Genomic DNA, 15,945 nt, shown 5'->3' on the forward strand with positions numbered 1-15,945 from the left:
TTAAAATATTTTCAAGCTCGTGTTAAATCAAAAATGTGTTAATTAAACACAGTAATTGAGAGGTGACTGTACTCACTTCGCATCCAAGGGCACTGCCCACTGAAATGATTGGAGATCCCTCAAACACCAACACCATACACCACCTCCTCTATCTTCGTCCGATAAGCTAGCAAAAGGATGAAAGAGAAGAAATAGCAGAAGAAACAAAGGACAAACCTCCAAAGTTCCCCTCAGCGAAAAATGTAAAAAGGTCATCGGCACACCCTTGCCGCCGACCCTTAACACAAAGCAGAAAGGCAGCTAGCAAGGCTATCACAAAAAATTGGGTTTACATATTAATTATCAAAGTCAATTAATTATCAATATCAAACATGGTATATACGTATCTATTCAAAATAACAAATTAAAGATCCCACCAAGAAAATCGTAATTAATGGCTAGTCAGCAAGAGCTCACAAACATACATCTTCATCAGAAGACAGCCAAAAGTAAAGTGGAGTGTTTACATCCTGGCAGGTGGGCCTACCCACCTACCAGATGGTAGTTACTGCCTAACCACCTAGTTCAAGAATTTAACGGCCATATTCCAGCCTCCGCTGAAAGTAATTCCTTATGTAAAGGACCGAGGGTTTGCATATCGTGTAGGAACAAATCACAATACTGTCAGCCTAAACCTATACCATGGCAGATACAGTAGAAAGTAAGTCATTCGTACAACTTCAAAGAACGACTGATTAACAATAACATGACTCATATGTCAAAGGAGAACCTACAGACATAAATCCAATTTCATTTGTTTCAATCCTTTCAAATACTGTACTTAAAATATTAACAAAAAAATAAGTCAGTTTTACAAAACCTATGAAATCATGCAGTAACTAACCTGCCCCCACTCCAACATCAAAGAGCGTCTCTCCATTCCCATCGCAAATCTTCTCTTGCAAGTGCGTTCTTAATTGATCAAAAACAGTGTCATTGGGGCTGATCAGCATATTCTGAAGAATAAAACAGTCTTTATATATCATATTAATAGTTTCTGCATTTTCTTGTAAATTTTTTCATATATGAAAAACTTTGCATATGTGACAGCTTACACATTCTTCATGTATATTAATAAAAAATATGCATAAAAAATTTACATATATAGTACATAATTAATGTGACAGCATACACTTTTGACCTATCATATTCACAGAAAAAAAACCATGTACAAAAAATTTACAATTTATGTCACAGCTTACACAATTTTCACATATCATTCATAAAACGATATCATATAAACAAAAAAAAAAATGTAAAAAGAAAAATAACCTTTAAAATGACAAAGTTCTCCTGAGCTGCCTCCTGCTCTATACATGCTGCTTGAAGCTTCTCGTCCTCAGGTGATAATGATAACGGAACAGAATCTTTCTCCTGTTCTGCCATTTTGTTCCTCTCTTGAAACAAGTTAAATACTGAATAGAAAAGGTTGCCAAATTGAAATTAGACAACCGATTAAGTAGAGACCAGTTGCACTATCACTCTTATTTGTACTTGCAATTGTTCTTTAAGAGTTACACACACAACACAAATACGCGACGCAAACAATTCATAAACAATTTAGTAATGGTAATGGTGGTAACACATGCTTCTGTAATGTTCGTACAAATTTCACACTTGTCATGAACACCACTTGTGAGTTTCTCTCTGGATTACGCAACCTAGAAAGAGAAATTAACAGAAACAATTAAGACTACAATCTAACCTATGAGCCCTTGGCATTAACTATTATTCATTTCTCAAAAGATGCTGTGAAAATACCCTCTGCCTTTGTTTAATCCATAATTTCATAATTCCTTACAAATTAGAAAAAAGAATGGTAGGAAGTTTTGCTATACTCAACAGCTCAGTAACCTAAGTTGAAATTCAGAACTACAGAACCAATATCTGGCAAGAATCTTAGCATTATGAGGCATTTATACCCCTGCTGCCCAGAAGCCATAGTTTAAATCCTGATAGACAGGTGTGAGTCTTCATAATTCTTCTGTATTGCTTAAAAATTTGGTAGAAATAAACATGGAGGTGTTCTTAATTACAATACAGATACCAAAACAAGCAATTCCTGTGATGATAAACTAGACTAGCCTTCATATGGCTTAGAATGACATATAGGATGGATAATGTTTTACTTGAAGGACACAACTCAATGATGGAATTTTCAAATTGCGCACTAAGTTTCTTACATATGCTTAAAGCAAAATTCATGGTAAAAACAATCGTAAATTTACTTTGAGATAAGTACTACTTTTCATTTTAACATTCATTCTCATAAATTTAGTATAAGTATTACACTAATGGGATAGGTTGTAGTAAACCAAATTATTACCTACATATCCACTTGGCTTTGCTAGGCTAGCCTATAAGCTCTACCAACCTGTAAAAGTAGTTTGATTGGGCATATTTGGGTTAGTTTATATTAAACAAAGTATGTTACCCTACATCCCCAAGCTTAACCCGACCCGACATCCCCTACCTCAACCTAAAGAGGAAACAGGTACGATACCCATTAGGTAAGCCAAGTTACTCTGACCTACCCTAGCCTATCCTAATTTACCCTAACTTAAGCCAATTTGATACCTTTCAGGTAAACCAGGTTGGCCTGGCTTACCTTACTCTAGAATAGATTCTTCTAACCTACCTTAACCTGCAAAGGGAAAACTGGTACATGCCCACATGGAAAGCCAGGTTAGCCTGGCCTACCCTAGCATAACCTAAACAAAGCCCCCAACCCCCTATTCTAAACCAAAGTGAAAACCAGTGTGATACCCATAAGTTAGCCTGGTATACCCTATTCTATCCTAGAAAAGCCTCCCTCGGTAATTCTAAAGAATAAAACCGCACGGACTGCAAGAAACGTAACCGCGAATAAGACATCCACTAGGGATTGGGGCGTCCAATGTATTTCGCCGTGTTTAGTCCTGGTCCCTGGGGGTTAATTACAGTCGACCGCCAAAAAAAAAAAAAATTCTTAATAGCCTAAGCAACCCGAATACTAGGGTAAAAAACCGCATGGTACAGGGGTGGACCATGTACGATCAATGTGTACAACCCCAAGAAAAGTACATTATAACGCGTCCTGACACCGGAGTAGAGGTCTTTAGCTCCGTTTCTCACCAACAACAAGTAGCGTCTGTTGCCCATCTCCGATGTCAGGACGCGTTATAATGTACTTTTTTTGGGGTTGTACACATTGATCGTACATGGTCCACCCCTGTACCATGCGGTTTTTTACACTAAATAGGAAACTGTAATTTCCAAAGAAATACTACCCGCTGCGGAGTTATCATGTAGGTTTACCGCCTCCCTCACTCTACCCTACCCTAAATCCAAGGGAAAAATGGTGTGATACCCTTAAGTAGCTACTACTACTAAAGCAAGGTCAGCCTGGCCTACCCCAGCTTAACCCAACCTTGTCTTCCCTTGCCAACTTAAGGCAGGCCAGAACTGTCAGCCTGGCCTAACGTAACCTAATCTAGCCTAATATAACCTCCTCTTGCTTAAATAAGGAAGACCAGGCTGACCTGGCCTTCCTACCCTAGCCTAACCTAACCTCTCATACCCTACCCTTCCCTACCCCAAACGAAAGTCGCATCCATCTTTACCTATTAGTGAAATCAAGGCTCTGCATCACAATCCCTTGAACTCGAAGCCCCGTCGAGAGATGCAGCCCTAGTAGCCGTTGATAGGTCACAACGAGACCTGAGAGGAGGACCGAGACAGATGTGTCAAAACCTCGAACTCGAAAGTCCCGAGGAAGTCGCTCGTCACCAGATCTTCCTTATTTCTCGGCCTCCCTTCGACTGACTCTCGTTCCCTGCCACCGTAGACTTCGTGGGACTGAACGAGGACCCTTGATTACACAGTGTTGGTCAATTTTCGGGGTACTGTAGGCTTCCACAACTGACGAAATAACAGACGGAGATGTCAACAGACGGCGGTTCGCCTATCTATTTCTCCCTAATCTGCTTCATGTGTTGTCTATTGATATGGAGGGTTTGCCGAGATTTTTTCATAGATAGGTGACCCAATGGTTGCTATAATTAGTAGGGAACGAGTTTGGTTACCTGGGCGATTTAGTAGGGAACGAGTTTGGTGACCTGGGCGATTTCAGTTAGGGAAATGTAACTCTCTCTCTCTCTTGCTCGCAAAGTATCGGATACCTGCAAATCGATTCTACACATGGTTTTGCTGGAGATACTCGTATGTAATAAAAGGCTTGTGTCGAATGACTTTCAGTTACAGAGCAGGTTGGTGTTATTAAAGTCCGATTCATGAATTATATTAAGACTAATTCAAAAGAAATTTCAACGAGATCCGAATGAAGCTATAATACCAACAGATTCCTTGGGTTAACACTCGTGGTGGTTTAAGAAGTCACCTCGTAAACTGGTTTTCCGGGTGTCTGGAAAATTATTCTGCTTATTATTACGTTGGCTTCTGGCTTTCACAATGACACATTATAACGTTTACTTAGCAGTTATTATAAACTTTTTAAATATTTTCCTAATTCCTTTTATTTACTAATTTCTTATTTATTTCTTTTTACGGGCTTAGGTCTCATCCCCCATGGGAATGTTTAGAGACTTGAAACAAATATTAGGGATTTGTGTAAGCGGCGATTGGTTACAAATTCATGAACATAGGAAAAGTGATACAGAATTTAATTATTATAAAATAAAATCTTTAGATAATGAGAATACTGATTGAACTAGCAGTGCAGACATGTAGTAAACAATGAAAATTATAGCTTTGCTCAAGACAAAATCAACAAAGAAGAGGGAAACAGTGGAGTAGGTACTATTGCAAGGCCTTTAGACTTCTTGCCCTTCACTGCTTAGTAAAGGACGAAAAGTTGAAAGGCCTCGCAGCAGTACTATATCGTCTCACTTTCCCTTGAGTGGTTTTTGTCTATTTATATTCATTTCGTTCCATATTTTCGTGATTCAGTTGTACACCCGCACACACAGACATATATATATATATATATATATATATATATATATATATATATATATATATATATATATATACACACACACACACACACACACACACACACACACACACACACATATATATATATATATATATATATATATATATATATATATATATATATATATATATATATATATATCTCGATGAACAGCAGTGACTAGGTTGCGCGTAACCTAGTCACTGCTGTTCATCGAGATATATATTTTTTTTTTTCAGTCAGTCAGCTCACTGGTACTTCGTTACTTTGGCTTTGGTCAATGCTAAGATGGGTATGTATCAAATAAGGTTTATAGTAGACTAATAGGCAGACAGGTCTACCTAATATCGGAAACAATAATGACGCCTAAGAAGAGCCAACAGTGTGTATTTCCACTGAAATTCGTTACTGACCGCCGCCAAAGAGATACATTTCTTCACGTTTAGGGATATCCCTGAGTCATTTGGGTACTGATGACGTCGTGAATGCGCCTTCATGACGTCAAACTATGACGAAAGATTTGGTCATCCATCATCACATGAATTAACACAGCGTTACCCTTGCGATTTTCCCTATTGTACTTGAACCCTTTCTTTAAGTGAAATCTAATGAAAATGAAGAGGGGAATTTAAACCGTATTCTTCCCTGACAATACGCAAAAGCCACGCAACAACGCTTAATAATTGAGTCATCCATATATTTACATACTTTTCCGGATGCACGGCCGAAACCACTTCGGAAACGCAAAACGCAAGTCTATTTTGTCACATGACAGTAAAAACGCATTGTTGCTTTAATCTTATCAGAGACGATCTAAACGGCTTATCAGATCAATAATCTCTTATATAAGGCTGCACAGAATGATACGACTAACGAGCCGATATAAAAAGAGATAAGGATTATGATCGTCCATTACCGCGACAGTGGCATTATGTTGAATATGATATATAGGCTACTTGGCAACTCTAACCCGACGGTTTGTAGTGAGACTGAGACCAGCGAGCTGCCAACTGCCAAGGGTAGATCAGTCAGCTGGTCTGTGCTGTTATGATCAGTACATTCTGTGTTTAATTGTGTTAGTTGACATTATTCTGGCATATCTTGCTTTTATTTTGTCACAGACAAATTAAGGATTTAATACTATGCTTTAACGGGCAAAAGGAAACTCAAAAGAAAATGAAGATGGAAAATCAGGTAAGGTGTTTTTACAGCCGTTCTCCGTGTGCGGGTTATTTTAGGTTGGCTGGCCAATATGGCTCTTATTTCCCACCTTACTTTAGTTTGATGCTATTTTAAAGTGTATTTTATCCTGCATCTTACTGATATAAAGTTGAAAATTAAATTGTTTATCTGTGTATTTGACAGAGAACGTCACGCTTCGTAAGACGATGTCTGTCGTCATTTGTTTTGGTGTAAATTTTGGCAAGAATTTTAACAGATTCTAGGAATCATGTGTCTTGCATATTTATTATTAACATTTTTCAATAACATTAATGTAAACACCTCATAAGTAATAACGAATGACCAAATTTTTGTATTGACAATAAGCGGTTGGGATGTTAGGCCTAGAATGTGCTGTAGGTATAAGTAGGCCTATAGATCGGTTTGTGTGTGTGTGTGTGTGTGTGTGTGCCACAATCGAGAAATCGCTTTCCACCGTAAGGAAATGGCCAAACCAGACTGTTATTTTTTTCTTTTCTTTCATTCTTATTACCGGTTTAACGTACTACGATCAATGTCCAACCAGGAAGGTAACCAGCCACCGGTACCCTCTAGATATGAACTTATGTACTACTGGTTTTATGGTCGTAATTCTCGCCACTCTACAGGGCCACACCTCAAGATGCAATTCATCCTAGCTTATTCAGAAAGCGTCATCAATCTAGTGTTTCGTTGGTAAAGCAGTCACTTTATATAGGCATGAATGCCTTAAATAGGCCTATCTTCTCGAGATGATTTTGAGACCCATTTTTAATGATCTAGAATATCATTTTGGAACCACAAACTGAAAAGAACACCTCATTTATAGTGCTGCATTTCCGTCCTGTTGATATTTGCCAAAAAAAAAAAAAAAAATCCAAACCACTCAAAAATAATATATATTGCGGATCCTCTCAGTCGCCAACTTTAATCTTTTCCAAAATCATCTATAATCTTTTGCAACATTTCTCACGCACCTTTTACGATATATATATATATATATATATATATATATATATATATATATATATTATATTATACTGAAGTTGGACAACAACCGCAGAAAATTCCCAATAAGATCTCTATAGGTTTATATCTAAATTCAATAACCAAAAGATATTTTTTAAAATAATCTAGTTGCTTAAAAGTACAGTCTATCCGGCTTATAAATTATGAAGCTTCACGCAACTTTTTAACGAACTTATTTTCATTTTTTTTTTATATGACGTATAACGTAATGATCATAAGCCATTACTTGTCGTTTTTCACATACGCGTGGTGCATGTTAAAATAGGATAAATACGTTTTATAATACCTACTATCTAGTACACACACACACACACATACAGAGAGAGAGAGAGAGAGAGAGAGAGAGAGAGAGAGATCCTACGTCGATAACCACTGGAGACGAAGCAGATGATCGGCTATATGGAGACTACGAATATCACTATTGATTATTGTGAATGAGTCCAGACATGTGTGTTCGTCAAGGTTTGACGGAGGGAAAAGCATTACGTAATCAGTAGGCGGTACTTATTTAGAGGTCATTCCCAAACCAACCAATATGGCATGTGCTGGCCTGCAATCTCAAGACTTCGAAACTTCCAAGACCTTCCTGAAATCGTACTTGCTATACAAAGTCGCCACAGTGACATCTTCAAGAGCATTTCCAATAATATCCAAACAAAGACCTTATCCACCAGATCCACCAAATCGTGGGCTTCTTCTCTCGCAGTCGTGTTCAAAGCTTTTCCCCACGAGATCAGGGTTACACCATCCGATCTCCCTTTCGTAATGGGAGAAACAAGTAAACAGCGGTCCTTCAACCAGCGTCAAACTCCAATGTAGACAAAATTATATGTATAATATAAGAAAACAAGAAAAATACAGAAATGATCCACTGTTACAAATACCTGATTTTTACATATTTCCGTAACATCACTTTAATTGTAAATGACCTTTTAATGAAATGAGATGAGGGGAAATTGGAAACCAATTTTAATAGGAAGATTTCTTGAAGATTCGAAAACTATATATGTGTGTGCATATACGTACACACACAGATATATATATACATATATATATATAATATATATATATATATATATAATATATATATATATATATATTTGTGTGTGTGTGTTGTGTGTGTGAGCTCATGATTCAATCTTCTACCGACACATTAATTCTGTGAAAAGGCACAGACATCTCTTGTCTGGTCTTGCTGTCTGTATTTTTATGCTGCTGGTAATGTTGGATGCGGGCAGTGCAGTTAATGATGATGCATGTCTGTGTGCCTGTCTGTGTTCATCATGAGCCTGAAACAATATAGAAAATTAAATTCGTATCGTCATTGCACAAACAATGCCGTCGGTTTAACCTATATGGAGTCTATTTCGTAGCGGCTTGCTTTGAACTTTTGGGTTTTAGACATATAGGTACCGCGTGTAAATATGCTTAATTTTAGGCCTATTCTTATCAAATATGTATGTTTTTTTAGACATTTTCTTTATATAAGTAAACATTCGTGCTTAGTTTCATAGTAATGATAAATAATAATAATCTGATGGTAGGTGGTGGGTATGCCCCTTGAACACCAAGGTCTGAAGTGTGATAGCTCTAAGGAGCCCATTGGTTTGCATGACGCGTACGAAATTCATGATGGGAGGTTGCTCGATTAAGGAAGTCGCGTCTCTCTCTCTCTCTCTCTCTCTCTCTCTCTCTCTCTCTCTCTCTCTCTCTCTCTCTCTCTCTCTCCTTGCAGTATGGGAAAGTTGAATTCTGCTTTCATCCTTTCTGATTTCGGCCAGTGTTTTCTTCTTCTTAAACATAGAGAGATACTGCATTAAGGATCAGTTATTTGATATATTTTCTATAATTTCACAATACCTTGACTTAAAAAAAAAGGCCGTAGGTAAGGTACAGTTCAGCTTTGATAGCCAATGGGAAAATGTTTATGCTTTCTAAACACTACGGTAAATTCTGATTTTTTTTATCCTTCGTTGATTTCATTCATGATTGTCATCTCCATTCTAATTATTTCATTATCGTCATCAATTGTCTTACTTTTATCGTTGCTGTTGACGATGTAGTTTTTGTTTATGTTTTTTTCCACTCCACAAACAATTCGACATTATCTCCGTAGACTTGGCAGCCTTCATCTGGTAAAGTAAACGAGTGTTCAGTTCTGCATAACATTTGTCATTCACGCAGTAACCTTCCAGCGTGGCTAAAGAATTTCAATCAGCAATTGTTGAGTGCGCGCAGAGAAAATACTCTTTTCAAGCTTCGATTTGTGTAGAATTATTGAATGAAAGTTAGACTATTATTCACCTGGATTGGGGGTTAGGCCTATGTATGTTCTGAGTGACTGTATTGTGAATAATGTCATGTTGTCACTTTTATTGTTTATAATGTGTAAACATTCATGATGCTGAACAATCCTTAAGGCTACTAACTTGGAGAGTTGAGAACCGACTGAATGAGTGTCTGCTTGTGAAGAGAGAGCCATTAACTTTGGAAAGTTAAATTCCCACAGAGCTTGCGAAAAATTTGCTTTCTACTGAGCAGAAAGCTTGTATGGGATGGAAGAGAAACCTAAAGAAGTATATATCTATATATAATATATATAATATATATATATATATATATATATATATATATGTGTGTGTGTTATATATATATATATATATATATATATATATATATATAGATATATATATATATATATATGTGTAAGTGTATGTGTGTGTGTGTGTTTTATAAAGAAATATCACAGCATTTACAGCATCAATTACACCACTGCCAGGCTGAACATTTGACAATTTTACTTACTATTATTTATTTCTAAGCACGGATTCGTATCATGCGTATACGTGCGTGCTTTTGTTCGTACCTGCTGGTTTTGGAGGCAAGGTTTGAGAGACGAAGGTCTCACTGGATTGCAAAAACATCATTTTTAGAGGTCGTCAAATGTTGAGCGAATCAAATTGTACCAATAGGCTACCTAATAGTCTCTCTCTCTTTCTCTCTCTCTCTCTCTCTCTCTGTATGTGTGTGAAACTCGATTGGAAACAAACTTGCACCAGTTCGTCTGAGTCTTTAGCGAATGTCATTGAGTAACACCAAGGCATGAGAGGCAAAAGGATGATGTCCCACGATCATATATGCCTAATCGTTAAGTCTGTGTGTGTGTGTGTGTGTGTGTGTGTGTGTGTGTGTGTGTGTGTGTGTGTGTGTGTGTGTGTGTGTCTTCTTGACCACTTTAAACCTTTGATGGAAACTGAATACGTCCTTTAGTGAATTTAAAAGGACTTATCTGGGATGAATGGAGTCACTTTTTGTGACTCATAATGTTTGTAGCGACCAGAAACTACTAAGGCGTGTTTGTTTTTCCTTTGAACTGAGAATCTTGGATTGGGGTGTTGTTTGTTTGTTGTATTCTGAGCCGACAGGATACGCCCTTGTTTGTTCTTTGAGCTGAGAGACCCGTAACCCATTCTTGTATTGTCTTTTGAATTAAGTTTGTTTACGTTTTGACCTTTGTAGCCAGGAAGTGGGATGTGTTTGTTTTGATTCTGAACTGGGACCACATACTAGGAACGTTTGTTTCTTTGTGTCTTTACATAATAATTTCCAGCCAAAAGAGCAATGGTTCCGAGAAGCCTAGACTAACGCATGACGTCTTTCGGTACATAGTAAGATTCAGATTCAAGAGATTTCAAGTCACCGAATTTTCCGTTGCACGAAAACTTTCTATAACGAACGATTCCGTGTAAACCGTTGCCCTGAACTCTGCGGCAAAATTGAGAGAAATGTTTTTCCAAAGTATTTAGAATTACTCGTTATCTATAGTTTTTTTTATAGAAAATATTAAACACTGAAAGAAATATCCTATAATGCCAAACAAATATAAATTTCTTACATCAACAGACTTTTTTATCTGAGAAATATCAGAATATTTTGTTTTGATCTGAGAAATATCAGAATAGTTTGTTCCCAAGCAGGTCTAGAATTGTAAGGAAATCATGTTTTCATTTACCTTTTTTTTTCTTTTCTTTTTCATTGTCGAGGAATGTATGACCTCTTAAACCAGTTCTTCGAAACCGGCAACAAACGTTAAGAGACTGGTGTAAGCGACAGTGGGTCACAATCAGGCCCGGAAAGACAGCAGTTTTCTATGAGGTTTGTCTTAGCGACCTCAACTAGTACTAATGAACACAAATGTTTTTGTTGCATCGGAGTGGGATTTTGAAATGACTCTCTCTCTCTCTCTCTCTCTCTCTCTCTCTCTCTCTCTCTCTCTCTCTCTCTCCATGGGCGCCCGCACGTAAGGGCATGAGGTAGGGACCTTGTCCCCTCCTGAAATCCTATATATATATATATAATATATTATATATATAGATATTATATATATATATATATATATATATATATATATAATATATATATATATATATATGTGTGTGTGTGTGCGTGTGCGCGTGGTGTGTGTGTGTGCGTGTGCGCGTGGTGTGTGTGTATGTATTACACATTACATCTAATAACTACATCGCTTTGTTTTCCTTCTTCTCTACAGTATATATTCTTGAAGTAAAATAAAGGTATCCTTATTATATTTTATAATATTTGTACAATATATTATATTGTATTATACCTTATTATCTTATATATATTATGTGGTATATATCTGCATTATTATTTCAAGAAGTGTTTGATTCAGTTTAACAGTATATGGGACTACTGCAAAAAAGTCAATGTAACTTTCTGCATTTTTTCTTTATCGCATCTTGCTCCACTGAAATTACAGGCATTGCAATTCTACTGCACACACACAGACATATACATATAATCATACTATACTATATATATATATATATATATATATATATATATATATATATATATATATACACTCGTAAGTAATCGGGAAAGTGTTACTTCTGGAAAGTCGGATACGTAGTACAAATAGGAGGACGAAAAGGAGGTGATGCATCTTGCAGCTTCATTTCCAGCCAACGTTTCAAAGCATGGCTTCATCACCAGGGCTAAAATACAAAAGTAACAGCAATTTAAAATCAATACTCTAGACTCGTAAAATTGCTAATGTTAAAATATAGATATTTGAATCGTAGCATAAAAGTTAAAACCAACCTAAGGCCTCAAAGAGAGAAAACTGAGTAACCAAGCAGGGCACCAAAAGGACGTAGAAACGTCTTATGCTGTTAAGTATATCTCAGTTTTACCAGACCACTGAGCTGATTGACAGCTCTAGGGCTGGTCCGAAGGATTAGATATTTTTACGTGGCTAGGAACCAATTGGTCACCTAGCAACGGGACCTACAGCTTATTGTGGGATCCGAACCACACTATATCGAGAAATGAATTTCTATCACCAAAAATAAATTCCTCTGATTCCGCGTTGGCCGAGCCGGGATTCGAATCTCAGACCACCGGATTGGCAGCCGAGCGCGAAAACCAAGTTCTTTAGTCTGTCTCATGTATTGTCCGTGCATTGGTTTGTTGTGCCAGTCCTCTGTTCTGTCTGTCATTCTCCTGTCTCTGTATATTTCTGGGTCTTCGTCTACTTTTATTAGTCCTTCTTCCCATGCACTCTTTAGCCACTCGTCTTCACTGGTTTTCAGATATTGCCCCAGTGCTCTGTTTTCGATGTTGACGCAGTCCTCTATACTTAGTAGCCCCTCTCCCTCCTTCCTTTCGTGTTATGTATAGTCTGTCGTATTTGCTCTTGGGTGTAGTGCTTTGTGTATTGTCATATGTTTCCTGGTTTTCTGATCTATGCTGCGGAGTTCTGCCTTCGTCCATTCCACTATTCCTGCGCTGTATCTGATTACTGGCACTGCCCATGTGTTTATGGCTTTTATCATATTTCCAGCGTTGAGTTTTGACTTGAGTATCGCCTTGAGTCTCTGCATATATTCTTTATTGATTATTATTATTATTATTATTATTATTATTATTATTATTATTATTATTATTATTTTTAGATACAGAATTTCTCACCTTGTCAGGCTCAGGTACAAACCAGAACTGGCTTACGACAAAACAAAGCAAAAAAATAAACAAAAAGGACTCACCAAGCCTCAATTACATCCCACGCCCTTCTTGAACATTGCCTAATGTTTTCGAGTGCATAATTGGCCCACTCACACCCTTCCTCCTCAGTCCTTGGGAAGCCTGGTTTCCTGAGGATGTTGAAATGTCATGTAAGAACAATAATACGTGTTTCTAATGGACGCTATGAGAAGGATCTCTGCAGCGTCCCTTTGGCCTCTAGCTGCAACCTCTTTTATTCCTTTTATTGTACCTCCATTCATAGTCATTTTCTTCCATCTTGCTATCCACCCTCTCGTAACACTTGCTTGATAACGCAGCTGCGATGTTTTCATTCTGTTACACCTTTCTAAACCTCTTTTGTTCTCAGTTTCTCTTTCAGCTCTGAATGACTTCATAGGTCCCAGCGCTTGGCATTTGGCCTAAATTCTAAATCCTAGTCTATTCTACTATAATCTTGGAAGCTTGAATTTCAAAGCAATGGCCCCTTTGGGGGCTTGTTTCATATGAATAAGGCTCATATTCTGAATGATAATAATAATAATAATAATCACAGTATTTCTCTCCCTTGATTTGCCGATCATTGCTGTGGGTTGTTGCAGCTCACACAAGATCCCCAACATCTCTTGCAAGTCAATAGGAATTTATTTTTCGGTGGGATCATGGTTATTCATAGTAATCCATTCAAATATTCGCCAGGCCCAATGTTGCGTGACTTCAGTGATTTGGTGATTAGGAGGTAGGCGAGACCTTGATATATATATATATATATATATATATATATATATATATATATATATATATATATATATACATGTGACCATAAGATGTTTTCTGTTAAAACAGAATTCCATCTAATAAAGGGAGCCCATAAAAGCCATAATGTTAGAATTTTTAGCGTTATATCTCAAAGACAACTGTCCGTTGAGGAAGACACTTGTCTTATGGTGTTTTTATGGAATCCTCTTATTATATATGTGTGTGTGTGTATATGTGCACGTGTATGTAGGTGTTCGTGTGTGTGTGTAAATGACACATTTTGAATTATTTATCCCCTAATTGAGGGAAGATGGACAACATTCATTGCATATTTTGTTTCCATTGCGAGACCTAAATACTTTCCCTTTTTGTGAAAGCTGATAATGATAATAATAATAAGTCTTATTGAAAGATATTGCTGCATCAGCTGCATTCAGCTTGTAAATAGTCTTCTCTATTTTTCTAATAGCTGCTTTCTCTCTGCTACTACAACTGGCGAGTATTGCGCTGATATGATTCATCAGGAGTCAGTTTCAGGGATATTGCTTAAAAATTTGTTTATTTGTCACAGTAAATAAACAAATAGATAAAATATTCGCCAACTTTTATATGGGTACTGTGGAAGAGAGAGTTTTTTCCAATATTAGAAAACCCCGCAAATACGCAATATCTATGTGCAAGTCGAGGATGAGCAAGAGGTTGAAGCTGTCTGTCGCATGTTCCAGCAGTGCAGTTCGCTGAATTATACCGTCGAATTCAGCAACGAGGGCCAGCTCCCCTTTCTCGACATCCTCGTCTCCAAGACCGACGATGGTCTAAGAACTTCGGTGTATACAAAGCAAACAAACTTAGGGCTTTGCCTAAATGGTGACAGCGAATGTCCTGCACGGTTCAAAAACACCACAGTCAGAACACTCACAAAGAACTCGACCGAGTCACTCAGGTGCTCGTTAATAACGGGTATCCGAATCGACTAATTAATAAAGAAGTCCGAACAGCGCTGGATCGGTGGTAAAGCGAGAGTGAGAGACCGCAGCCCCACACCCATGAGAAGATCAAGCTGTATTACAAAGCTAGAATGCACGCACGTCACCTTAAGGACGAGGATGCACTGAGAAAAATCATCAGAGAGAATGTGACCACTACCGAAGTCGACGCAGAACTCGAATTTGTAATTTATTACCAAAATTGACGTACCCGCGACCTCATTATGAAGAACAACCCGCCCCCACAAGCAAGAGACCGCTTGAAACAGTCGAATGTAGTCTACCAATTCTTATGCCCCGTCTGTGGATGTCCCCCGGCTCTTACGTTGGTATGACTTCTATGAAACTGTCCAAGAGGATTTCTTGCACGTACAAGAAGGGGCAATTAAAAACCATACCATGACAGCACACCAGGAAGCTATCTCCCGCCACGGTATTATCAAGAATACTAAGATAATAGGGAGGGCTCCTGACCAGCGACGTTTACGACTGCTCGAGGCACTCCTCATACAGCATGAAAAGCCCCCATTAAGTACGACACAGGAAGTGCTTTTCCTCCCCACCAACTTAAAAAGACCCATGAATATAAATAATAATACAAGTAATACCAGACCGAGCGAAACCCCCAATCAAAGAACACCAGAAGAGACAAGCAGCCCAGCAGCCAATGACAATGCGAACCGTCGTGACACAACGCCCAGGGAAGTCATGCCCCAGCCTCGACGGTCTGCTAGGCTGCAACAGCGCGACCCTCAACGACGAGAAGTGTCTTGAAAGAAACTTCCTCCAACCAATAGCGGGAACGCATTGCGCCACTAACCGATGAAAACTCAGCGAGCGGTTGACCCCCTGCTGACCTGCCACTATATATTGAGTAGATCCTGACAGCAACCAGGTAGCAAAACGGAAGAA

At 38.0% G+C, this 15,945-nt stretch overlaps 1 protein-coding gene and 1 long non-coding RNA gene across 2 annotated transcripts in view; one reads left to right on the forward strand and one right to left on the reverse strand.

The window, feature by feature from the left end:
* Positions 1–868: 868 nt before the first annotated feature.
* On the reverse strand, positions 869–4,288 carry LOC135217397 (uncharacterized). Its single transcript, XR_010315122.1, has 3 exons — positions 3,642–4,288; positions 1,312–1,700; positions 869–995 (listed from the first exon to the last, which is right to left on the reverse strand). It is a non-coding gene; the product is annotated as an uncharacterized LOC135217397 (long non-coding RNA).
* A 1,704-nt stretch (positions 4,289–5,992) lies between these two features.
* The window catches only part of LOC135217155 (uncharacterized), a 32,860-nt gene continuing 22,907 nt past the window's right edge, over positions 5,993–15,945 (forward strand). The window contains exon 1 of the mRNA XM_064252873.1: positions 5,993–6,208. Coding sequence (XP_064108943.1) covers positions 6,191–6,208 — 18 coding nt within the window. The 5' untranslated portion in view covers positions 5,993–6,190. The remainder of the gene's footprint in view (positions 6,209–15,945) is intronic.

Source organism: Macrobrachium nipponense, chromosome 7 (genome assembly GCF_015104395.2).
Source record: "Macrobrachium nipponense isolate FS-2020 chromosome 7, ASM1510439v2, whole genome shotgun sequence".
NCBI classification, from domain to species: Eukaryota; Metazoa; Arthropoda; class Malacostraca; order Decapoda; family Palaemonidae; genus Macrobrachium; species Macrobrachium nipponense.